Source organism: Eurytemora carolleeae, unplaced genomic scaffold, assembly GCF_000591075.1.
Source record: "Eurytemora carolleeae unplaced genomic scaffold, Eaff_2.0 scaffold642, whole genome shotgun sequence".
NCBI classification, from domain to species: Eukaryota; Metazoa; Arthropoda; class Copepoda; order Calanoida; family Temoridae; genus Eurytemora; species Eurytemora carolleeae.
Window position 1 is genome coordinate 74,276 of NW_019396764.1, and position 27,651 is coordinate 101,926.

Genomic DNA, 27,651 nt, shown 5'->3' on the forward strand with positions numbered 1-27,651 from the left:
TAAGTAATTCTAACACATGTATTTGATAATGGTGTTGTGCTTGATTTTTAATGACAGTACAGTACACCAGTTTTATAATTATCAGAATGAAAATAAGAATAGCTTGAAGCAATAAACAGGTATAGCATCAAAAACTGCTTTGAAGATATTGAATTTGAATTATTAGTTTTTATCTTTCAAGCTTATTTTGATTTCTACAGTGATAACCAGAACAAAGAGAAATGCCAGTTACTTCTTACAAATCTTTAGCAACATTTCATGCTAAAAGATTAGAAAGCTAAAATTTCATTTTTTTTAGCATATTATCTTACTTACTGAAATTTTTAAATGTTTTATAAGACTAGCCAGACTAATTTGATCTAAAAAGTTTAAAGCACTGCTGTGATTCATTTTTTACATTTCTGAAATTAAATTGACACTCCCTTTAAATGGGGCTGGGCATGTTCCAACTTTTTCTAACCATTTTGTTAATGGTTAGTTCCAACCATTAAAAAATAAAAATTTCAGTTAGCAGTTAATTCTAAAGGATGGCATTTTTCTTTTTTTAAAAATTCCCATTAGTTAATGATTTCAATTTTATTAACAGCCTTAACGGAAAATTTTCAACAATTGTTAATGGCTCTAGCCATAAATGGTACCGTTATTACAAAATTAGAATTTTGTTAATGGCTAAAAAAATTGTTAACAGCATAGCCATTAATGATTTTTAATTTTTAAATATAAAAAAAATTTCATGCAAGCAATTTTAACCAGAAAATAACAAATTAACATTTTTAACCCTAATTATTTTTTCAAAAACGGCAGATCCGTTTCATTAATGATTTAAAAATTAATGGATTTTGATTTTTGTTAACAAAAATTTTCGAAAACCTCTGTTTCTTTAAAGGAACTTTGCCCAGCCCTACCTTTAAAGAGAACTTTTGAGTATAAATTAAAGACTTGTAACAAAAGGCATGATATATGTAAGTCAATTTAATTATTCTTTGAGCTTTACTGACACAACTAACATTTAAAGAAAGGTTGTCCTTTCACCAACTTTTTATTTTTAATTTTCTAAATTGTTTTTTTTAAGTATAATTTAAATGTTAGCAATGCTTAGAGTTCCTTTAAATCAGTAATTTTTTATGATACTTCTTCATCTTACACTTTCTGATTCCCTTCTCCAAAGTAAAATCACAACTTAACAGGTTCAGCTTAAGAGTTTCTAATAATTGGGAGTTTTTTCTGATAATGCTTCCTCATACAGATAGTGGGACCAATATATCAGATTGAAGAGAGCAAACAGAATTGGAAAAATTATTCTGAAATAAAGAATGGATTATTATAATCATGATTACAGGAGTATTTATTTTTCAGATGTTGAATTCAGAATTAATTAAAGTTTTTAAATATATGTGGAAAAAAGGAAATATTAAGCATTTGCTTAAAAGTATTCTAGGTTAATTTTTTTTCTTCATTTGTTCTGTTCCATTTCAGTGATAAGAAAGATTTAGCATGGAAAAGGGAAAAATATATACCCCTGTATAGTAGTGCACAATCATATTGATTTAAGACTAATTTTTTTGCATGGTAACAAAGTTTTTTTTGATAAATTTCTGCAAGATTTTTCATGCAGAATTTGCATTAAAATTTTTCAATTCCCCTGGAAACCCTGAAGATAAAAGTTACATTTTGATCATTAGAATGATGTAAAATTAATATGATTACCTAGAGACTACATCTATTTTCTTGGCTCTGCTTGGGAATCTATTTAACCAGTAGGATATGCAGTTCATGCTCCTGGGGGGAAAAATTAGAGATAATCGTCAGACATTTTATTTTTGTTACAAATTTTGGTAATTTTTATTTAAGCTTGTAGGAGTTCCTTGTTTTGTTTGTTCTATTTTCTATAAAGGTGCTACTTAAGATCACTTTATATTACTTTTGATTACTTTACATTACTTTACATTACTTCATATTACTTAAGATCACTTTATATTACTTTATAATAGATTGATAATTTTAATTACATTCATCCCTTTCTGTAATTCCTTTCTATGGCTACAGGAAATTACATGTAATTGCACACATTGCTTAAAGTTAATGTTTACAATGCCCTTTGTCTTGATTTTAAACGTTTAAATGAGAGAAATATGTTCAAAGATATTGAATTAAACAATATGATATTGTGTTTAGCAAGGTACTAATGGAAGGAGGTGTATGCATGTTTTGTACTGAAGTGTACTGGCTTTGGGCGGAAAAGTAAACACAAGAAAGATGTCACAGCCTTCGACATGGAATCCATTTTCACAAAAATAAACTATAAAATATTCTGGTCATAGGAAACTGTTATGTTAATTTTCAAAATTATCAAAATTAAATGCTTTTAACAACCTCGGATACTAAACCAACACTAATGCATCTATTCTTGTTTACAAAGTCCGCCCAGAGAGAACTGGTTTCAAAATGTACTCTGAGAATATGCGACCGCAATTAACTTTCCTTGCATTAGTACCTTGGTATTTAGAATGTTGTTCAGGGTTTATTTAGCAATGAACAATGTATTCAAAATATTTACTTACTTTTTAGGCATCAAGCTAACTTCACAATATACACTATCTGTTCTTTTTCTAACACCGTTTACTGAGTTTGCTCTTTGCTGCAGCCTCTGTAAAAAGAAAATTTTTGTTCTACAATCACAGCCAAAAGATGATTTTAAAAGAGAAAAAGATGATGTGATTTTTCTGGAATAAAATACCCCTATTAATTGTAATTGATATTAAGGTAAAAATTTAAAAGTTAGATATAAAATCATGGAACATAATTGTGTAATGTCAAAGCAGAAAAATATTGATTTTTTTCTATAATTAAACTTTTTAGCAGCTAAATGGAAGAAGTTTAATGCTAGCCGTGGTTGTTAATCGTTTTTGAAAACGATCATTAAACGATAGTTTTTTGTTTCGTTTTTCAATAGTTTCGTTTATGGGAAAAAAACGATAATTTTAAAAACGACCCACTTGTTTAGAACTTTTAGAAAACAAATAACGATCGTTTTAGAAAACGATCATTTTTTGTGACTGGTTTTTATTCGATTGTTTTCTTTAAACTATCATTTTTGAAAAAACGACCAGTTAAAAAAAAAACATTTTCTTTTGAAAAAACGATCGTTTCATTTTCGATTTTTCAGTGTTGTTTTCATAACAAAATGATCGTTTTTCAAAAAAAATAAAAACGTTAACATCCCTATATAGGGAGAAGGTTGTAAATTTAGTAGATTTAGCTAACAAACTTCTTTATCTATTTCTGAATATATTAGATTTTAAAATGTGAAAACTATCTCTTAAAAATTTTCTACTCCTAACGCATAAATTTTGAAAGAACATTTTTTTTCTGTAGATTTTTTGAGTCGAACTTAAAGAGGAGTATGTTACACATTTAATGTAAATCAACTTATAAGATTTTAAGCAATATAGAGTCAATTTATAATAATTTTTTATTCATAATTTTAATTCTATAAATGTTATATTCAAATATGTATCTATTTTATTTTATAATTGAGAGTTTGCGCCAATCTCTGCATTTCCAGTGGGTATATATTCTGCTTGTTTATTGCTTTGCAGCATTTACAATATACATATTTCAGTGCAGATATGATTACTCCATGGTGTATTATAGACGCATAATTTTATGGAAGTATCTCATTGAATTTAATCAAAGGGACAGTGTCCACGTTTTAAACAAACTTCTTAAAAAACAAAAAAATTTGGATTGAAAGATTTACAAATAAAATAAATAATATTTGTGTAAGACTTTTTGTAATGTGAATCTCAGGACCAAGCATCAATCTATATCCTAAGGACCTACATATACTAATTTAATCCCTTTTCAATATCACTGCACGGATAATTTTAATTTTAATTAAAAACTGATCCTCAATTTTTTAAGTGTTCAAGATTTACAATATGTGAACACAAATGTTTCAACTTCATGGCATTGTTAGGTAGGGTTTCCATCCATTGCGCGCAACTGTGAGGAATTGCAGGGCCCACAATTGCGTGCAATTAAAGTCTACTCGCACATTCTTCTGCCGCTTTAGTGATTGTAAATTGGCGGTACAGTCCAAAGTAGGCCTGCAAAGGTAGGCCCGACTCGGATATTTAAATGTACACCGGTGGGTCGTGCTTGCGTTGGAAACCCTATTATTAACATCAGGTTCACCTTTGCATCTGTTCTAGCCGCAGCGTTAACTGCTGTGTACTCTAGTAAGGCAAAGAAAACAAAGAAGATACATCCATTTGTCCAAACATCAACCGCCTTAATATATTTATCAATAAATATCTTCTTAAAATAAGTCTAGAACATATTTTATTGTTTTATTGTTATTGCAGGACACTTTGTTTCATGCATTTCACATTTATCAGCAGCATGATTGCGAGTTTTTCAAAAATACAATTTACCGGGAAAAATAGCTAAAATCGTAATTTACGATCAAGTGCAGGTAAACTGTGGAAGTAACTCTCAGTTTATATTAATTCAATCAAAATCAACTGTTTTAGATTGTTGAAAAGATAAATGTTAAATAAAAATTTTATTTATAAAATTTCTAAATCAAAATAAATCTTTTTTTCTTACAACGCTACATTTTGGCATTTCATTTACTTGCCTTGGTGTACGCTACTGGAGGAAGTGAGTTTGTGATTGAAGCTGTTTTAGTTGACATTGTTAGTAAAGATGTAACACCAAGAGTAACACGGGCTGGAACAGCCTAAAAATAAATAAGCAATTGATAATGTCCCATTATATAAGCGTTGTCAACTACTTAGAGGTACTTATGAGCACCATTTATAAACATTTCAGAGGCTCGACGAGAATCAGAAATGTAAATTCTTTTTCAAAAAAACATCATTCAACATTTTTACGCTGACTTAAGATATTCACCAAAAAGATTTTTTAAAACAAAAAGTGAAACCGTTTATCGTTTTTGCCAAAAATTGCATAATGTTATAGAAGAAAACTTATTGAGAATACAATTCTACAACTCACATCTTTGTGGAGCACTTAAAAAATCTGAAAATATGAAATATCTCATGACAATGACCATCAGTGCTGAGAGGGACAGTGCCCTTTAAACTATAAATCTAGTATCTTCTATCAGAGTCAACATTTGCAAATAGTGTGTCAAGAATTATACTAATTCAAGAAATGTAAAGAAGCATCATTTTTTGAGGAATCTCTTAAAAGTAGGGTTTCCAACTACATTTGCGAAAGTGAGGAACACAATTCGTCAAATATTTTCGCGAATTTTGATTTTGTACCAATTTCGCAAATTTAACAAAAATCTTCCCGAAAGTGAACAAAATTTCCGTTTTGATCCCATTTTCGTTGTCTGAAGGAAAATTTTGTTTAAAAGATTAAACACAACTTTGGAAATCCTACTTTAAGGTCCCAAAAATGGACCAAAAATAGAATGTTAACTGAACCTTAGGATCAATCCAAAAGTTAAACCAGGACACAATGACCAGCATGCAGGTAGGAACGTAGATAGTCAACATGTAGTAGGAGAACTCACGCTTCAGGGTTAACATCATCCGCAAGCAACTGTACTCTCCTATACAGTAAATTATTGGTACACTCTATTGTACACTCTACAGTCTACAAGACATTATTAGTTATACTGTCCTTTACAGTACATTATTATATAAAGTCTCTAGTACACAGTACATTTTTAGCTGTACTCTTCTGCATACTATACAGTACATTATTAGCTGTACTCTCCTACACACTACACTATAGTCCATTGCACACTTAATAGTACATTATAGCCCATTGTATACTATACAGTACATCATTAGCTGTACTGTCATGCACACTATGCAGTACAATATAATCTGTACTCTCCTATACAGTACATTATTGGTTATAGTCTCTTGTACACTGTACAGTACATTGTTAGCTGTGCTCTCCTATACAGTACATTATTGGTTATAGTCTCTTGTACACTGTACAGTACATTGTTAGCTGTGCTCTCCTATACAGTACATTATTAGATAAAGTCTCTTGTACACTGTACAGTACATTGTTAGCTGTGCTCTCCTATACAGTACATTATTAGATAAAGTCTCTTGTACACAGTACAGTAAATTTTTAGCTGTACTCTCCTATACAGTATATTTTTTATAGTCCTCTGTATGTACATTGTTAGTTGTACTCTTCTACACATCTGTACTCATCGGTACAGTACATTAATAAATATACTCGACTCGTGTGTACAGTTAACCATTAGGTATACTTTCTTGCACACATAGTAAATCAAAGTACAATGTGAATATTTTTTTAATCGCAAAAAACGCAATTAAATATATAGTGCCATAGTTTCAACAGTTAGATTTAAATGTTGAATAAAAATATGTTTAGATTTATTATCTCTGTCTGCATAATAGAATAGAATAGAATAAATTAGTTTCAAAACATTTCTAAATACTTTTATTATTGTAATATTTAGGTCAAGTTTATTTTAGGTTTGATTCAAAATATATTCTCTAACGACACCCACCTCCTTTCCTCAATTTCCCCCCCCCCCCCCTTTACATTATTTTCCCATTAGAACAGATTAGAAAATTACAGTTTGAGACAAGATCAAATTTTATTTCTTGTGTTAAGTTGTTAACCCTGGTTGTAGCCGGTTGTAAGTATATAAATTATTATTTTATAAGAGAAAAAAGGAATGATTCCAAATAACTTCTGTTTACAAGGATTAACACCACTAAAAAAGATTATGTCTGAGACACAAACTCAAATTTTCTAAAACCCAGATCTTTACAACTTAATGGGGTAAATCTTTGATATTTCAAAATTTGACATTAAATCTAACAGAAATAAAATTTTGAAATATCAAAAGACTACAACATCAGGTGATAGAAAAATCAGAGTTTGTGGCAAAAACTTCATTTCACATTAAAATGATATCTTACATGTTTTCAATGATAAAAACTCTATCTAAAAAGAACAAATTTGCTGGTCTATAATAAAAAGTTAAATCAAAGTTAAATGAAATTTGAAGTCGTAAAGTTGTAGCAGTAATTTTGTAATAACCATACGTAGATCGGATTAATAAGCAATTTTAGATTTCAATTATAATCTATGCTTATTAGTGGATTTTTTAAATTGATGTTCTAAAATCATTACGATTTCAAGATCATATTTTGAAAAACCACTTTACAAATACTTGTCTTTAGAAAAATATCTTTAAGTTCGAAAATTAAAAAAAGTTAATTATACATTTAGAAGAAAAATATGACTTTGATTAAATATAATTAACTAACCTTTTAGGGCGCTTCGCGCCCATTTCTCTTTGTGTTCATCGTAAAATAAAACAACAAAAAAAGGTTCGCGGATTTAAAAAAAAATTTCGTGGATTTTCAAAATTTTCAAAAATTTTATGAAAATCTATTTTTGATGGAGACAAATATTTGAAATTTTGATCATTCATAAACCTTCCCATTGGGCCACGTGAGGTCCCGCACAAAATTTGGGCCTGATCGGTTTAGCCGTTCTAGCGTTTATTGAATACAAACAGACAGACACCCAAGCTAAATTTATAGATAGATAGTCCATTTCTTTATAAAACTTATAATTGAAAATGTTCTCAGGTTTTATAGTCTGATAAACTAATAAAAAAGTTGATATCTGTGATCAAAACAATAACAAAACAATAACAAAAATTAACTCTTAAACAAACTTGTACAGTTGGAACACTCTAAATATATAATATAAGATAAAAAATAAAAAATATTTCTCTTTTGGGGAAATAAATACCTGTTGAAGTTTTCACTGTACAGTAATCACTTGAATACTTCTCAACAACAAACCTAAAATAAATAAATTTATAAAAATTTTGTCTAAATAAAAATGTTACTTTACACAGTACTTTATCATGATATGTAAGTACATCTTTAATGTACTTCCCCCCCCCCTATTCTACGACGTTGTTTAACCAACAAGTTAGGTCTAAATGTGTCTAAAGGATCTAGTATAAGGTTAATTTTCATAAATGTATTTATGTAGATGGTGGGAAGGGAAAGGAATTGAATGGAAGAGGGTGGGAAGGGGAAGGAATTGAATGGAAGAAGGTGGGAAGGGAAAGCAATTGAATGGAAGAAGGTGGGAAGGGAAAGCAATTGAATGGAAGAAGGTGGGAAGGGAAAGCAATTGAATGGAAGAAGGTGGGAAGGAAAAGCAATTGAATGGAAGAAGGTGGGAAGGAAAAATAATTAAATGGAAGAAGGTGGGACAGGAAAGTAATTGAATGGAAGAAGGTGTGTAGAGAAAGGAATTGAATGGAAGAAGGTGGGAAGGAAAAGCAATTGAATGGAAGAAGGTGGGAAGGAAAAATAATTAAATGGAAGAAGGTGGGACAGGAAAGTAATTGAATGGAAGAAGGTGTGTAGAGAAAGGAATTGAATGGAAGAAGGTGTGAAGAGAAAAGAATTGAATGGAAGAAGGTGGGAAGAGAAAGGAATTAAATGGAAGAAGGTGGGAATGTAATAAATCTAGGTCCTGAGATTACGCTACTCAAAGTCTAATTATAGTCTCACTGACTCTATCTCTAGCCAAAACTCAAGGCTCTGTATTCATCCGTATAATACGAAGGTTCATGTAGTTACTAAATTTATTTATATACAGGTGAGTCAAACTGACCGGATCGGCCGGTCCGAGCAACATTGAAATAGATAAGACATATATTGATAACATAGATAATAAAGATCGTGATAAGGATTACAACAGAAAATGCTACAGGAAGGGAAAGTAATTGAATGGAAAAGGGTGGGAAGGGGAAGGAATTGAATGGAAAAGGTTGGGAAGGGAAAGGAATTGAATGGAAAAAGGTGGAAAGAAATAGAAATTGAATGGAAAAGGGTGGGAAGAAAGAGAAATTGAATGGAAAAGCTAGGTTGGGAAGGGAAAGGAATTGAATGGAAAAGGGTGGGAAGAAATAGGAATTGAATGGAAAAGCTAGGTTGGGAAGGGAAAGGAATTAAATGGAAAAGGGTGGGAAGAAACAGGAGTTTAATGAAACCCTAATCGACGTAAGAAGATCCATTGAATACCATGATGCAGTGTAAAGAAACAAGAATTCACAGGGGTTCCAAAAAACTCGAAGTTATGGAAAACTAAGTGTCAGAATTTTTCCTTTATTTAAAGATGTATTTATAAAAATACTAAAATTCGAAACGTTTTGAAAAAATTGGTAAATTTTCTGATATTTTTTCCGAACATTCTCCATGAATGAGAATTGGAAGGGGGGAGGGGGTAATGAATGAGTGTAGTCTGTAGAGTATAGATATATCTTTATGTGATTAAGAAATAAGAAATAAAGGGATTGTATATATGTATATAAATATATATAAACAGAAGAGGGGGGGGGAAGGGTGAATTATTGGATGGCTACCTAATTAGCTCATTATTCTTCTGCAATGCTTAGGGGTTGATGCTAATATATTGTTTTGGACAATTTCACTCATGTTATTACACACCCACTGTACAAAGATTTCATGCAGGTGAAGCAGACCCAATTTAGATATTCTACCCCTAATCCTATGTTATAAATACTGCAGTAGCAAACTAGGAAAACTTATCTAAAGAATTGTATAAGAGATTAATTAATATAAACAAGGAATAGAAGTGAAGAGAGATTTTGTCTTGCTTTCATTAAAGGTAGTGTTCGCGAAAAATGAAAGAAGGTATAGGCTTAATGCGATAAAAAAGCGCTTTTGATCGTTACTAATCTTACTTCTATCTGTTGTGTCTATTAGGAGGTCTCGTACCAAATAACTTAGCGTCCATACAAATTGAGAAAATTGCAACATACGACTTAGACCGTAAAAAATTCAATTTAATTTCATACAAATCATTCAGATATTACAACCTATAGTCATTGATTATCTTTCGCCAAATTTGTATATGTATATTTTATAATTTTATAATTTTATTTCTCTTTTCGCTTGCGCAGCTATCTAAGAATTCCACGCACCACTCACATTTTTAGAAATCCGTTAAAAACGTTTTCTAAAAAATAAAACATAAAAGATTAATTAAAAAAATAGTACCCCCTTTCATTTTTCGCGAACACTCCCTTTAAAGGAAACCTTTTTGACCTTTAAACCTTTGACTGATTATCAATGAATGAGATATGGCTGAAAATTGATTATTTTTATTGTCATTTCTCTATAAAAGTGACTTATGGTTTTATCCATCACAAAGATTCAGCCTGCTTATTAAAAGTCTCAACAATTTTTAAGACAGGGTCGACTTTGAAGTGTCGCAACACCTTGGGATTGGATTTTACCGCTCTAACTCACTTCTGCTTTTCTGTAGCCCTTTATATTTACATTTTTGAACTATATAGCACTTGTTGTTAGCCTGCTGTTAAGAAGTTATTGGCAAAATGCTCATCAAGTTTAGCTTGAGAGCTTAAGACCTTTAAATCACAGCAGCAGAGCCAATGTTGAAAATTGTTAGAATTTAACAATATAAAGATTATTGGACTGCATCTTGGGCCAAAAACATAATTGCACAAAAAAATGAGAGATATTCTGTGGTAGTAACTCATGGGACAGGTAGGGATACTTGTAAATACAGGGGACATGCATTTATTCCTCTGACTAAAAAGTTATCACATTGGATATCGAGATCAAGTCAATTGTAGATTATAGCATATCTAACTCTAAAGTTTGGCCTGATAATCTATTTTTACCTGGGGAGAGATATCCCTTGAGCGATCTGAACAGGATCTTCCTTCTTCCAAATATAGACAAGATGATCAGTAGCCCATCCATCTAAATCTATATATAAATTTGGCTTGTCTGTCTGTTTGTTTGTTTGTTTGTTTGTTTGTATCCAATAAACGTCAAAACGGCTGTACCGATCGGGCCCAAATTTTTTGTGGGACATCTAGGGACCCCAGGGAAGGTTTATGAATGATCAAAATTTCAAATATTTGTCTCCATTAAAATTCGATCTTCATTAAATTTTTGAAAATTTTGAAAATCCACGAATTATTTTTGCTTTGTTTTACGATGTACACAAAGAGAACATGTTCACAATTAATCTAGAAGATGGGCGCGAAGCGCCCTCTAAGGCTAGTATATATAGATATTTATATATAAATACATATAAATATAAATATATACATACAGGGTGAGTAAAAAAAGTGTTATTAGCGGCGTCTGGTGCAAAATTATACTTTTTTGCGCAACTCCTGTATGTTATATTTTCAATATTTTTTAGTATTTTTGTTTTGGTACTTTTTTCTCTCTCAAAATCTAAATTTCAGAAAAGTGAAAATGTTTATATATTTTATCTATATATTTTATCAAATTCTGAAATTGTGTAAATATTGAATAATAGAATTACGGAAAATTCGCAAAATTGTTGTATGAAAATTCGCTATTTTCAGTTCTGGTCTAATTTTTCAGGAAAAGTTGTTTTTCAATTGCTCCTCAGTTTTCAACTGAACAGCGTATTAACATAACTTTAGAATATACTAAGAAGAAAATAAACTAGAGGATTTAAAAAAACATTTCCTTAAAAATTAGACCAGAACTCAAAATAGCGAAAATTTCCTACTACAATTTTGCAAATTTTCTGTGATTCAATGTTTATAAAAATCTAGAATTTGATAGAAATAATATACATACACATTTTTGCTTTTCTGAAATTTTGATTTTGAGAGAGAAAAAGTTTCGCGGATTTTTTATTTTACCATTGAGAACCAAAAATAAATTTTAAAAATGTTGAAAAAATACCATACAGGAGAGTCGCATTAAAAAGTACAATTTTGCATCAGACGTCGCTAATCAAACGTTTTTCTGAATCACCCTGTATGTCTATATATTATTAAATCAAGGGCTCGGAGCTGCCCGTGGAAAAAAAATAATTTTGAAAAAAATGTATTAAAAAATCGATTTTTTAGCCTATAACACTCCCGGCTACCCATGAGTGTTCACAAAAAATGTCAGGAAAGGAAAAGGGGAAAGAAAAAAAGGGGGGGAAATATGTTTACATGTTGCATATACATATATACATATGTATAGAAGGTCTCCCGAAAATGATCTTTTAGACAAATTGGTAGCACTCACCATGGTTCCAATTTAAAAATATTACACATTTTTGAAATCCATGAAACAATCCCGATCGATTGATTTAAATTATTTCAAGAGATGAGAATAAGGATAATTAGAATTACACACAATAGATTAAGACTAGTGATTATAATCATAAATATAATAATAACTGACTCAAAGCAGGCTGTTTTACAAGTTGAAATATGTGCCCAAACTCCAGTAACAGCAGACCAGACATAACATTTTGGTGGCCCTTTCTCTTGTGGAACATAAAGCAAGGAAATTTATTTCCTGCACTATGAACTAAGAACTACCCGTTTTTTAAGATTTGTTTAGAAGATTTGCATTTCTTTCAAACCCAATGAAATTTACGGCATAATTCAAATTCATAAACTCAACCCAGTCAAAATTTATATTTTCAAACTTTGTGTGCTATATGCTTATAATTTATATCAATCAATAGGAATGTTTCAGGAATGTTCAAAATTTTAAAATTGCACCATGCATATGCATGGTGAGTTCTACAATGTCTAACAGATTGTTTTAGAGTCTGTATATATATATGTAGGAGGGATCTCTGTCGTTTTTATATTGGGATGTTTGATCCCTTGACCGATTTGCCTCAAATTTTGAATGGGGAACTCGGTAGAACCACGAAAATGTTCTTAATTTGGCGTAGAAATTCAAAATTGGGAAAGTTGAATTTTACAAGGAAAACTCCGGGCAAAGTTGGGTTTCCCAGATAGTGAATATAGTATATACATATACATATATATCTCAAGAAAATATGTGAACTTACAACTCGCTATCTGCATGGGACATCTTTGCCTATCCATTGGATACAGTTTCAGGTTCATCGGACAGGTTAGCGTCAAGGAAACCCTAAATACAAGAAATCAAGCTAGGTTAGTGTCAAGGATACCCTAAATACAAGAAATCAAGCTAGGTTAGTGTCAAAGAAACCCTAAATACAAGAAATCAAGCTAGGTTAGTGTCAGGGAAACCCTAAATACAAGAAATCAAGCTAGGTTAGTGTCAAGGAAACCTTAAATACAAGAAATCAAGCAAGGTTATAAGTGTCAAGGAAACCCTAAATACAAGAAATCAAGCTAGGTTAGTGTCAAGGAAACCCTAAATACAAGAAATCAAGCTAGGTTAGTGTCAAGGAAACCTTAAATACAAGAAATCAAGCAAGGTTATAAGTGTCAAGGAAACCCTAAATACAAGAAATTAAGCTAAGTTAGTGTCAAGGAAACATTAAATACAAGAAATCAAGAAAGGAAGAATCAAGAAACCCTAAGAAAAATGGTCAAATTTGAAAGCATGAAATTCTAAAGATATGAATTAGAAAGTTACAGTTTAATTAGAGTGTTCGCGAAAAATGAAAGGGGGTATAGGCTTACGTTGAAAAATTATTGATGGTGATCGCTACTAATCTTACTTCTATCTGTTGCTGTTGCATCTAGGGTTTCCAATTCCGCTGCGTGCAATTGTGAGGAATTGCGCGCAACTGTGCGGAATTGCGAGAAGTTTAATGGGCTCGCAATCTCGTGCAAGTTTAATTCACTTGCTTTGGAAACCCTAGTTGCGTCAATAAGGAGAAAATTGTTAAAAACGACTTTTATTTACCAAAGAACAAAGTGTCCATAGAAATTCCATAGACAACTGAATCGTAAAAAAATCGATTTAATTAATTCCTAATAAATCAGTAAGATAATAAAACCTAAAATCATTGATCATTTTTCAACACATTTGGAGAAAGTTGATATTTCATAATATTTTTTTAAATTTTTTTATGATCTGAGAGTTACTTTTGATAACATTTAATCCTGTTTCGAGGATTTTTGATAATGAAGACGACATTTTGATATTTTCCCGGAATGTTCGAAAATCCAGCGCCTATACCCCCTTTTCATTTTTGCGAACACTCCCTTTAAGAAATGTATTCATTTCCTTCACAGCTGTAAAACAGAATTAATTATGAAAGCTTCTCAAACAAATTTCGCAAGGTGCTTTAAAACATTGAAAAAAAATACTTCTATTACTCTCCTATACTCTAATTCTCTTAAACTTATATCTTTAAAACCTGATACTATAATTTGTTTACTTTTGAACTAGTTAATTTAGCATAATTCATGAATTTAAAAATATCAGTTTTATTCAAAACTTTTAATTTTTTAAATCAAAAACTTTAAAATATCATAAGATTTCAAAGATCTATACGGATTAGAAAAATAGAGTGGGTCATTTCCTTAGCCAACGAAAATAAGCTTCGGATGGCTTTGAAAATGTTTAGAAAATGTTTATACCGAAACTTCATCAAAATTCATTAAAAATTGATGAATTTTTTAATATGGTCATTTTATAACCTCCTGTAAGCACAATGTATGGTCAAAAAGACACGCGGATCTGTTGAAAGTTGAAAAGTCATGTTTTAAAATATTCATGTGTAAAAAAACGTAACAACACTTGCAGAAGCTTGGCGATTATTTTGTCATTTCTTTTTCAATTATTTATGAATTTGTATAAGATTTTGGAAAAAACATGGTATAAACATTTTTCCATAAATTGCTTAGAAATTAAATTTTTCTGAAAAAGATTGGTTTTGCAAATATTTTTTCTAACGTTCTGATGGTTTTGCAAACAAATTTCGCGGCAAGCTGAATACAGGTATAAATTAATTATTCATAAGTTAAATGGTTTGGTAATTATACAATAAATCTTGAGTAAATTCTGAAAATTATAAAAGTTTAATAATTTCGCATACCATAAATACTACAAACTGCAATTGCAACAATCCTCGCAAACTTTTTGTTTTGATCAATTTATACAAAGTTATATTTTACTCAAATCCCGACTTATTCAACAACAAAAAAGCCAAAACTAACAAATTTTGAACAATGTACGCCATATCATCCGCACAATATCCATTTGCAAAATTATTTGTACTTTGCACATCCTTCTTAACAGTTACTGAATATTTCAGAAACCTAACCACATGTTTATGCATGCATATATACTTTGCTACTTCAACACCAATAAACATACCTACCCCACACCAATATACCTAGCTACCTACCCCACTACCTACTTACCTAATACTGAAGAGAACATGTCCATCTGGAAAAATTCGAACATATAAATTGGGAACTAAAACTCGATGCATTCTTCCTTCTCGTTCATTTCTGAATAAAATTATTTATAAATTTTCATATTTGTATGAAAGATACTGATGTATGACTATATCTTTTTTATTTATAAAATATTAAGTTTGTCAAAAATTACAAAAATGTTGTAAGATTGTGTTTAAAAGTCTAATCAAGTGTGATTATTATCAAACTTATTTTAACCGGAAAAAGTAAAATTTTTCTCATTATTATTATTTTTATTATGTTATTGTTATTTTTATTATTGTTATTATTAAACTGAAAAAGTATCATTATTATTATTGTTATTTTCAACCTAACTATAGCATTATTATTATAATTAAGCTGGCACAGTAAAATATTATTATTACTGATATTATTAACCTGACAAGGTATTACTATTACTATTAATATTAATATTATTATTGCTATTATTAACCTGACTAAAGCATTATTATTATAATTGTTACTATTAACCAGAAAAAGTGTAAGTATTTTAATTGTTATTATAGCCTAGCTAAAGTATTATTATTATTATTGTTATTATTAACCTGAACAAGAATCAGAATTATCATTATTATTGTTATTATAGCCTAGCTAAAGTATTATTATTATTATTATTGTTATTATTAACCTGAACAAGTATAAGAATTATTATTATTATTGTTTTTATAGCCTGACTAAAGTATTATTATTGTCAATGTTATTATTAACCTGAACAAGAATCAGAATTATTATTATTATTGTTTTTATAGCCTGACTAAAGTATTATTATTGTCAATGTTATATTTAACCTGAACAAGTATCAGTATTATTATTATTATTGTTTTTGTAACCTGACAAAAGTATTATCATTATTAATGTTATTATTAACCTGAAAAAGTACTTTTATTACTAATGTTATTATTAACCTGACAAAGTATTATCATTATTAATGTTATTATTAACCTGACAAAGTATTATCATTATTAATGTTATTATTAACCTGGCAAAGTATTATTATTATTAATGTTATTATTACCCTGACAAAGTATTATTATTATTAATATTATTATTAACCTGAAAAATGTGTCTGGCATCCAAACCTTGCTCGGATCTGTGATTGTCAGATATTTGATTTTATCTAAAAAAGTTTTTTAAGTAAAAGAAAAAATGTACGATGCATTTGCTACTCTCTTTTGCCAGGCTTCCAGATTTTTACTTAAATCGCCGCCCAATTCCCCTCCCTCCTCCTTTATTAAATAATACAAGGTCAACGTCTTTACATGTTTCGGAGTTTTAAAACAAATTTTTCACTGTTTTTTAAGAAAAGGTAAAAAATTGCTTGAAGCAACTACGAAATAAACATTTTTGTAGTTAAATTTTTAATTCTGTATATATTTGCTTTTTATGAAATTGCTTCACATACAGGGTATCCCACGCAACATGAGAGAAAAATTACGATTTGAAAGACGTCTTTGGTCTTTGTATTTATTTTTGGCATTCAGTCGTCAACCTTCTTTCAAATTCAAAGTCAGATTCCTCAAACAATTATAAAAAAGTTTCCTATTCCTCGGATTTCTTAAATATGGTCCAATATGGTCCAATATGGTCTGCCTTTTTTGTGTTGTCAACATTATTGGAGAATTTAATTTTAATTAATAAAACCATTAATTGTAGAAATCTGAAAAAAATTTATCAAACGTCCCACGAAACATGACAGTTTGTGAATAGTTTTGAATGTCTTCTTCCATATTGTAAACTTTTTGCAGTTTATTTAGTTTAAAAAAATCTTTTACTCAAATATATTTTACTTTAAAATCATTTTTACTATAATATGGCTGGCATGAAAATTTTTATAATTTTATGGATCTCCGGTAATATTGAGAGTACGAAAAAGGTAGACCATATTTTGGAAATGCCAAAACCTTGTATATTTTATGACTATTGTAATTCTACAATTAGGTTAACGAATATATGTCCTTAATCATTTCCAAAATTAAAGACGACCTTTAAGTCGTCTTAATAGTGTAATGTTTCGTGGGACACCCTGTATTTAAAATCCTAGTAGTTGTTACCTTTTAAACCTGGACTTAGTTTCTCATGAAACCTCAGCCTGTCATCAAACCACTTTTGCCTAAAATATTTTTCAAGTACAGGGTGTCACTGAAAAAAGTGTTTTTAAAGCTTTTTCGCCATCTAAACGTAGTTTTACTATATTAACCGTGATTCTTGTAGGTACAATGCACATAAATGGGGGGAAAGGGTTGTCAATAAAAACTTTCATAAAATTGACATTTTAACTTTTAAGAATATGACTAATATTCGAAAATGTGCTTGGTTTTTATCAGATGGTTTTCAGAAAAAAATAAGCATAATTTTCTTTCATTTCTCTTTAAAAATGCCCATTTTAGTCCATTCATATTGTATAAAACATGTTACCATTAGTCCTACCTTTAAAGGTGAAAACGGCATTTTAGAGCAAACCCCACTTCAAAGCACTTGTTTTTAGCATTAGTAATTGTTAACATTTTAAACTATTTTTGCATAAGAGACTACAACCTTTAGATCACTTTGGTCTGTAGTAAAGCTTTCGATAGTTTTAATTTGTTAGTTTGCCATTCATTTTTTTTGCAAAAAAAGAAACTTTCCTTTTTTGGAATTTGCAGAATTAAAAAAAATGTTGATACTTTTTAAATAAAAAACTTTTAAACTAAATTTATGTTAGTTTTTATGACAGATAGACAGATAGTTAAAGATTAATATATCAAAGTTTCTGTATGTTCTTTATAGCTCAATGTTTTATGTTCTGTTGACACAAAATGCTTCTTATAAACCTTCAGTAAGTGGACTTCTATACCCCCCCCTCGGCCCTCCACCCCCTTTACTTCTGTTTAAAGGGACTGTAAACAAAATTTCAAGTATTTTTTCGTTCAAAATTGGTAATGCTTTAATCTCAATGGTACCCCTTAAAGCGTTTTGTAATCAAGTAAGAATTATATATTAATGTTTATCATTTTAATTTTTTTAAATTAAATTTTTTTTTGCGTAATTCACTTGCGCATTTCTACTGCAGGAACAAATATGGGAATCATCCGAAAGTAACATCTTTAAACCTAGAAAAACGACAATATCTTCCATATTTTTATCAGATAAAGGTTTCAATGGTGCCGTTGTGAATGGGTAATGGACGATTATTTCATATTTCGTTTACAGTCCCTTCAATCCCATCTAGTTTTACCTCCCCCCCCCTGTCAATTTCTTTTATAGCTATAAATCAAGATAATGCAGCAATTTTTTAACCTAATTAGTGGTTTATTTAAATTATTGATAAACAATAGGTTTAGTAGAAAGCCGAGAACAATATTTTCCGAAATTCTGGTTTGGCTCCGGTTCACCCCATATTTTCAGGGGACAGTTTCCGGAAATTTCTGGTGAACGGAAAAAATTGCTCCGGAATTCTAGGAAAAACCCTAAATAGAGGTAAGATAACATATCTGAACTTGAAATACAGGGTTACTCAAAAATTATGAGACTGCAAAGACGACCTGAAACTCATAAAATGCAACAATTACACGGTTAAAATTAGTTTTGAATATCGTCTTGCAATGGCCTATTTTTTGACATAGCAACGAAAGAAACAAGTTTGCAATTGCAGAGAGTCCTAAATATAAAGAAAAAGACATAAAATCTGTACAGTCGTATCTGAAGTCTCAACCTTTGTAGGTAACCTGGTATATTCCTCATAAAACTTTCATTTTTGTTAGTAAATTTCGGTAAATTGTATTAATTTAGATTTTATTTTTTTTTGCTGATACTGATGAAAGTCTGAAAGCTACAAAGTAAGTAATGCAATTTTTTAAGAATCCTTTTTGATATTATTCAATATTTTTCAACTTTCTTTTTAAACAATTATAAGCTAAACTACTCTTACTTTACTAAAGTTCCTGTTTATGTTCACAAACACAAATGTTGCTTTCATTTGTTGATGTTCAAGGAAGAGATTTTGTGATAAGAAAATGTGACTTTCTTTTGTTTTTTTAAAGATTCTTATTTTAAAAGTCATATTTATGCAATTTTGTTAAATGTATTGAGAGAGGAAGGAAGGGGTGTATTTAGTAAAAACAAAGTGCAAAAATGACCCTTTACCAGGTTTAAGGTTAAATATTGCAAAGGGGTGGTTTGGGGAATATAGCCAACTTTGGAATGTATAGGGATCTATGTAATTATACTCAGACGAGGCGCCATATTCTCAGTTTCCTTTCGCTTTGGAAAGTTTCTTTCGCGCAAGAATAAAATTGCCTTTTTGGCACCCGAAGGGTTAAACATTTTAACATTAAATTTATTTTTTATTAAGAATTTCAATTAATTTTTTTCTTAAAGGTGTAGCTAGATTTGAACATTTTAAAATACTAATTCTAATTTCTGTATATTTCTTAATTTTCATCCAAATATCATACATTTTGTCAAATAGAGAAGATTATAGTACCTGAAGGTTAACTGAACACTGTATTCCATCTTCACATCATCTATTTTATCTATACTTCTTATCATTAGATTTACACCAATATTTGTAGCTCCCTCTGAAATAAATTTAACATTCGTTAAAAACGTCCGAAATTCTCATTTTTGCAAAGAAGCTCCAATTCCAGGAAAACCTTACAAAAAATTGCAAAAAATGTCGTTTTTTAAAAGAAATTCATCAATTTAAACAGTAAATTCCCCGATTTTTTAAGTTTTAAACTCACCTAAGTCGGCGGCTAGAAAAGCAACATTTAAACGCTGAAATTGTTTCTATGAGAGAGGGACACGACGGGCCTTGAAAAACTAGTATAAAGAAAATCCCTATTTCTTGTTTATAGAATTCACCCTTTTTGCACAAAATGTGTAATTTAGTTTACAGTGTACAAGTATTTCTCAACTTTCAAGGTTGTAATTAGCAATGGCACTGTTTTTTTTTAATCAAATAAGAAAAAAAACGTAGGCTTCATAAAAGAACAGCAAATCAACAAAATGTAATTATTTAGAAAAAACCTCCGTTATTTCTCTGAAATAAACCGAAATATTTTTTATTAATTTTTCTTTAATCCAATCATCGTTAGATATCGTGAAATGGAATGATGACGTCATTTCAAGGAACATTCCCATCAATTATAATGGACATGCTATTGCTTGAAATACATAGATACTTTAAAACAGGGTTGCTCTCATAAAAAGTGATGTACATATCTTCGTTTTCATAATTTCTATATATCGAGGCAATTAAGAATGAACTTCACCCATTGTAAACGATTGAAAAAAGACGATTTAAAATCGTTAAATCAACGATTTGGCCATTGTTGACAAGTAACTATAAACGACGCCAAGATGTTGTGAAATAAAGCACAACATCTAGGTGCCCAGTCCTATTCTCACTAGGTGCCCAGTCCTATTCTCACTAGGTGCCCAGTCCTATTCTCACTAGGTGCCCAGTCCTATTCTCACTAGGTGCCCAGTCCTATTCCCACTAGGTGCCCAGTCCTATTCCTACTAGGTACCCAGTCCTGTTCTCACTAGGTTCCCAGTCCTATTCTCACTAGGTGCCCAGTCCTATTCTCACTAGGTGCCCAGTCCTATTCCCACTAGGTGCCCAGTCCTATTCTCACTAGGTGCCCAGTCCTATTCCCACTAGGTGCCCAGTCCTATTCCCTTTAGGTGCCCAGTCCTATTCCCACTAGGTGCCCAGTCCTATTCCCACTAGGTGCCCAGTCCTATTCTTACTAAGTGTTCAGAACTGTTTTTGCAAACATAGTTATATACAAGGTTATAATGCAAGCAAGGTTAATTGCATTTGAGTAAACTCTGCGTAAATATTGAAACCAGTTCTCTCTGGGCGGAATTTGTAAACAAGAATAGATGCATCAGTGTTCGTTTAGTATCCGAGGAGGTTAAGAGCATTGAATTCTGATAATTTTCATATTTCACATAATAGTTTCCTATGGCCAGAATATTTCATTGATTTTTTATATGGATGGATGGAAGATGGATCCCATGTCAGGCTTCGAATCCGTCTTGTGTTTACAATATCGCCCAGAGACAGCACACTTCCGTACAAAATATGCGTACACCTCTGAAATAACTGCAAGGCTTGCATTCTTATATATATAGTTAATACACACAAATATATTTATAGGTAATAAATATGAATATATTATTATGAGTATCCTGTTGATTGCGAAAGCATGAAACAAATTGTACTTAATTAATCTTCAAAAAGTGTTGATATTTCTTAATTTATATATAGACATATAAAAATATATATATACTAGCCTTAGAGGGCGCTTCGCGCCCATCTTCTAAATTAATTGTGAACATGTCCTCTTTGTGTACATCGTAAAACAAAACAAAAATAATTCGCGGATTTTCACAACAAATTTCGTGGATTTTCAAAATTTTAAAAAATTTAATAAAGATCGAATTTTGATGGAGACAAATATTTGAAATTTTGATCATTCATAAACCTTCCATGTGGTCACGTGATGTCCCACAAAAAATTTGGGCCCGATCGGTTCAACAGTTTTGACGTTTATTGGATACAAACAAACAAACAGACAAACAAACAAACAGACAGACAAGCCAAATTTATATATAGATAAAGGGATAGGTCCAAAAAACAGAAACTATCGATGTTGTGGACAAAAATTTCAAAACTTTTACTTTTTTCGATTTTACGCTTAAATAAAGTAAAATGTGGTAAAGAAAATTCAAAAATTCAGAAGTGGAAAATTCAAAAAAATTTGCGAAATCAAATTTTAATAATTTTTTTTCCGATTTACAAAGGTACTCCTAGATCTGTTCGATTCACAAAGGTACTCCTACATCTGTTTGATTTACAAAGGTACTCCTAAATCTGTTCGATTCACAAAGGTTCACCTACAACTGTTTGATTCACAAAGGTACTCCATCTGTTCGATTCACAAAGCTTCACCTACACCTGTTCGATTCACAAAGGTACTCCTACATCTGTTTGATTCACAAAGGTACTCCATCTGTTCGATTAACAAAGGTTCACCATCATCTGTTCGATTAACAAAGGTACTCTTAAATATTTTAGATTCACAAAGGTACTCCTACATATGTTAGATTCACAAAGGTACTCCTACATATGTTAGATTCCCAAAGGTACTCCTACACATATTCGATTCACAAAGGTACTTCTACATCTGTTAGATTCAAAAAGGTACTCCTACATCTGTTCAATTCACAAAGGTACTCCTACATCTGTTCGATTCACAAAGGCACTCTTAAATATGTTCGATTCACAAAAGACAAAGGTACTCCTAAATCTGTTAGAATGTTAAGAATTGAAGATACCATTATTTTTCCAGTTTGAAAAGTGATGAAAACTATAGATAAATATTTTTATAATTCAAGAATTGCTTTTCTAGAAATAATAGAGCGGGTTGTGGATTTCAACACTACAAAAACAAGAAAGTACACATAATAATAATAATAGTAATTATTTTATACCTAATCTTATGTATATAGTTTCGAATAATAGAATTTCTAAATACTTTTTGTACTTTGATATTGCGATATGTTTTTACAACAAAGTAACATAGGGTTACCAACAATTAGGATGAGATTATAAAAACGACCAAAAACCCTAAAAATATGACGAATTAAAACTTGATTTTTTGTTTCTGCATTTAATTCTGTATTTCGGTGGTTTACTAAATAATCAAGACATAATGCAAGGAACCCCGTACACTCGTCTCTGAAGTCTCATCCTTTATGGATAATTCTGTACCTGAGGAATTAACTCCAGAAGGCCGAATCCTAGCATCGTAAACCTTAACACCGAGGATCTAGAAATATAATTTAAACTAAATTAAAGGGACTGGACGCGTAATACATGTGACCTTCCATGTAAATTTACAATGGTATCCTTGAAACCTTTATCTGATCAATAATGTGAAGGATATTGTTGTGTTTTAGATTTTAAAGTGTTTAATTCTGATAATTCCTTTGTTGTTCTGTAGAATAGAAATCCATAAACCACAATTGAAAACAAATAATTTTAGAATTGATAAACATTGATATCTAATCTATAATCAATCAGACAAAACTTTTAAGGGTTCTGTTGTGAATCGCGGGTATTGCCATCTTTGCATTGAGGGTAACTTGAAAATACGCGTATACAGGGTGTCCCAAAAAACATGGGAATTCAGTGACGAATTCGATATCGTCTTTTTAAATAATTCTTTGATTCAGTATAGTGATACCTACTGAGAAAGCTGTAATCTGTAAGAGTTTCGCCTGCTATGTTCACATTTTGTTTGTTTATGTTTTCACTGCATACGGTTGTACTTAGTAAAACAAGAAAATTGCAGTATTCAAACAGAGTTAACTTGTATTCACTGTTCATCTTGCGTAGACATTTTAGATACATCTTTACAGTCTCTTACCCTTTTCATAAAATAAACTCTAGCAGACATAATAATATTATGGCTTTTGAAATTGGATATTACAATGCTAATTATAACAAAGACGATCTAGAATTCGTCACTGAATTTCCATTTTTTTGGGACACCCTGTACAATCCTTATAAGTTAACTTGTATTCGTTTATCTGCACTTCACATTTTGTTTATCTGCACTAGACATTTGGACATCGTGTCGTTAGAACAACTTGATTAAATTAAAGAATTTAACCAAAACTCTGTTGATTTAATAAACTTAAAATTTCAGAAAAGTTAAAAAAAAAATATGCTTAATGCTGTTATTGAACGTTTTCTTCAAGTTTTTCATTTCAAATTTTACAAGAAATTTAATCGTTAAGCTCTGAAATATCTTCCATTAACACTGTTACTAAAATCGAGATCGTTAACAAATGGTAACTTGTCAAAATAATGGTAAATATCGTTACCGAACGAATCGTTCAGTTCTTAGCTAAATAATGAACGGTTCCTTGAAAAGTTTTTTTTACGATTTTTTAACTAACTTAACAAACTAATCGTAAGCAAAAGGTTTGAAAAAGTCTAATGAGAAGTAGATTGAAGATCAATTAGATTTCAATCAGTATTAATACGACCAACTTTTACGAGTTTTCAAAACAATTATTGTTTTATCAACATTGTTCAAAGGAAAGTTTACAGGGAATCCATTAAGTTAGGAGGGGAGAAGGGGGTATGTACAATAACATATTTATCAACTATAATTGACATAATTGATCTAAAAACAATTTTTGTTTTTTATTGGTTAAAACTGTAGCTTTTAGAAATCTTGTTACTACGGACGCAAAAAAAAATCTACTTTGGACCAACGACGTTGGTAATTCAAAAAAAGAATTGCTAAGATCCTGTTTGCTAGACTCTAGAGTGGAATTAAAACAATTCAATCTTGGAGTCATCTTAGTCTGAGATGACGTCAGCTTATCAGTCAGATCCACCTGGAGTAAGCTGATAAGCCTGATCAATCTTGAGTCAGCTGTTCAGACAGATCTGCATGGAGTCAACTGATCAGCCAGATCAACCTGGAGTCAGCTGATCAGCCAGATCCTCCTGGAGTCTGCTGATCAGCCAAATTCACCTGGAGTCAGCTGATCAGCCAGATCCACCTGGGGTCAGCTGATCTGCAACCTAGGATCTCATGGAGTCAGCTGATCAGCTAGATCCACCGGAGTCAGCTTATAAGACTGAAACCTCCAAAAGTCAGCTGATCAGTCAAATCTTCATAGAATCAGTTGATTAGTTAAAAATTTAACTGGAGTCTGGGAATCAGCCAGATCCTCTTGGTTAGCAGGGGACTCAGCTGAAGTCAAATGTAGTCAACACATGGCTTAAAATATCCAAATTGATTTTGGAAAAGTAATGATCAAATTTGAAAAAAAAAAACAGTAAAGAAACTGAGCTTCTGCAACACTCCCTGGTTTTCTAATCCTTATGTCTTTGCAACTTGATGTCGTAGACCTTTTATGTTTGAAACTATGAATTCGGTTTGATCAAATAATCTAAATTTGAAACATCAAAGGTTTACACTATCAGGTTACCAAAATATAATGATTAGAAAATTTGAGTTTGTAGGAAAGACTCAATTCCTTTGCCTGATTTCCCCTTTTATTATTAATCCCTCAAATTAAGTCACTTTACTCATGTAAATATTATTTAAATACCTCATCCAGTATGTTCTTTTCTTCCTCTCTTTGGACTTCCATTACACCCCTCCTGTTTCTATCAGCAATTAATCTGCCCTTCTGAAATATACTTCTTCCCTCTTCACTGGAGGTTTCAATGCCCCTTGAGATGTCAACGCCCCTGGAGATGTCAACACCCCTGGAGAAATCAATGCCGCGTCCCTTTAACCCTCTTCTATCCGTCTCACATCTGAATACAAAGTCTTTTTTAACAGTGAGTAAAACTCTGTACATAATCTACCTATATTCTAGAAATCCTGTACATAATTATTCTAGAAATCCTGTACATAATTTACCATTAGCTTATGACTCCCTGTACATAATTTACCATTCTTTATGACACAGTGTACATATTTCACCATTAATTTATAACACCCTGTATATATAATTTACCATTATTTTATGACAGGCCCTGTACATAATTTACCATTTGTTTATGACACCCTGTACACAATTTACCATTATTTTATGACACCCTGTGGCCTGTACATAATTTATCACTATTTATGACACAATGTACATATTTCACCATTAATTTATAACACCTTGTACATAATTTACCAATATTTCATGACACCCTTTACATAATTTACCAAAATTGTATAACAAGCTATTTATAATTTACCCATGAAAGTGAAGATAATAAAGAAGAAGAAGAATTATTTCTGGTTTCATTCTCAAATCTAAAAGCATATTTTTAATTTTTCTGAGGCCGAATTTAAAGAATTTGAGCCGCGGTTTAAATTTGAGACGCGGCTTAAATATGGTTTGTTCCACTTAAAATTCATTTAATGCTTCAAGATTTAAGCCAGCGCTTAGTCAAAACCGGTTTTTGGTGGATTTAAGATGCGACTCAAGATCATTAAATTCGGACACTGTTTTATTTTCTAGATTACAAAAAATAAAAAATAAACAATCTTTTTCACACTTTTAGATAAATAAAGAAACTGAACACTGGCCTCAACCCCTGAGTTTTTTAATTCTTTAAAACCTAATATTTTGAGATGTTTGATGTGGTTTAAATCTTAAATTATGTTTGATTATAGCCAAAATTTGACATATGATTATCAAAGGTTTAAACTAATATGATGCAAAGATATTTGGATTACAGTTTAAGGTTCCTTTAATGATGTTTGAAGGATTTTCTGAAATTTAAGATGGTTACAAAATAACAAAAATACTGAAATTAAAAGAAATGAGGAAGACGACATTCTTAAATATTTGTTATTATTTTTTTTTTCTGAAAATATATAAAAAAAGTTTAATGCTCACCTTTAAAACTATGATCAATTAAAAAATGAATAAAAGTATTTGTTCAATCCTCCCATTTCATGTTCTGAAACCTTCTTAATTAGTTCTATTTGTTGACATTTATAACAATAATACTATCCTTGATTTTGAAGTTTAATGATTTTAATTTCCTTCTCGTGTATGTAGAATAGTGAGGTAAAGAAGGCCAGCCACAACGATTTCTCGTACGAGCCACATTCTCCTCATTTTCTTGTCCCGAGCCATCTCGATATTCTCGTCCTTCCATTATTATGATTTTAAAGTGTTCAATCCTTGAAGATAAAACTATCTTTTGGCTTGGACTAGGAATTACTGTGGTTACTTATGATTTAACTGAAACATTTCCTTTTTTATCTAAACTTGCTGCATATCAAAATCAAAATGTTTGACCTCTGAACGAATTAAAAATTAATATGTGTCTTATTGAATAAGGTTTTAAATATATATATGCATAGTATTATGTAAATACCAGGCTTTTAGGGCGCTTTGCGCCCATCTTCTATTTAAATTGTGAACATGGTCTCGTTGTGTACATTTTAAAACAAAACACAAAAAAATTTCACGGATTTATAAAAAATAATTTGTGGATTTTCAAGATTTTTAAAAATTTTTCAAAAATAAAAAAAACATTTGTATCACAAATTTTTTTTTATTTTGATCATTCCTTCCCTTGGGTCGCTTAAGGTCCTACACACGATTTGGGCCTGATCGGTTCAGCCGTTTTGACGTTTATTGGATACAAACAAACAAAAAGAATAGCAAAATTTATATATATAGACTAGAAATTCAAGGCGCTTCGCGCCCTTTTTGCTAGGCTTTTAGGGCGCTTCGCGCTCATCTTCTATTTAAATTGTGAACATGTTCTTTTTGTTTACATTTTAAAACAAAGAAGAAAATTTTTTTGAGGATTAAAAAGAAAAATTCCATGATTTTCTAGAATTTAAATTTTTTTATAAATTTAA

The 27,651-nt window shown here is 30.7% G+C and overlaps 1 protein-coding gene across 1 annotated transcript; it reads right to left on the reverse strand.

Annotated features, from left to right (window-relative positions):
• Nucleotides 1–1,036: 1,036 nt before the first annotated feature.
• LOC111708355 (glutamate-gated chloride channel) lies at nt 1,037–27,174 on the reverse strand. Its single transcript, XM_023481688.1, has 18 exons — nt 27,159–27,174; nt 26,672–26,929; nt 26,025–26,082; nt 25,379–25,589; nt 23,016–23,073; nt 19,716–19,809; nt 17,305–17,363; nt 16,307–16,370; nt 15,197–15,286; nt 12,901–12,983; nt 10,733–10,814; nt 7,795–7,847; nt 5,460–5,587; nt 4,643–4,744; nt 4,198–4,293; nt 2,562–2,647; nt 1,708–1,779; nt 1,037–1,301 (listed from the first exon to the last, which is right to left on the reverse strand). The coding sequence occupies exons 3-18, from the start codon at nt 26,072–26,074 to the stop codon at nt 1,205–1,207; spliced, it is 1,425 nt and encodes a 474-aa protein (XP_023337456.1). The 5' UTR covers nt 26,075–26,082; nt 26,672–26,929; nt 27,159–27,174; the 3' UTR covers nt 1,037–1,204.
• Nucleotides 27,175–27,651: the final 477 nt, after the last annotated feature.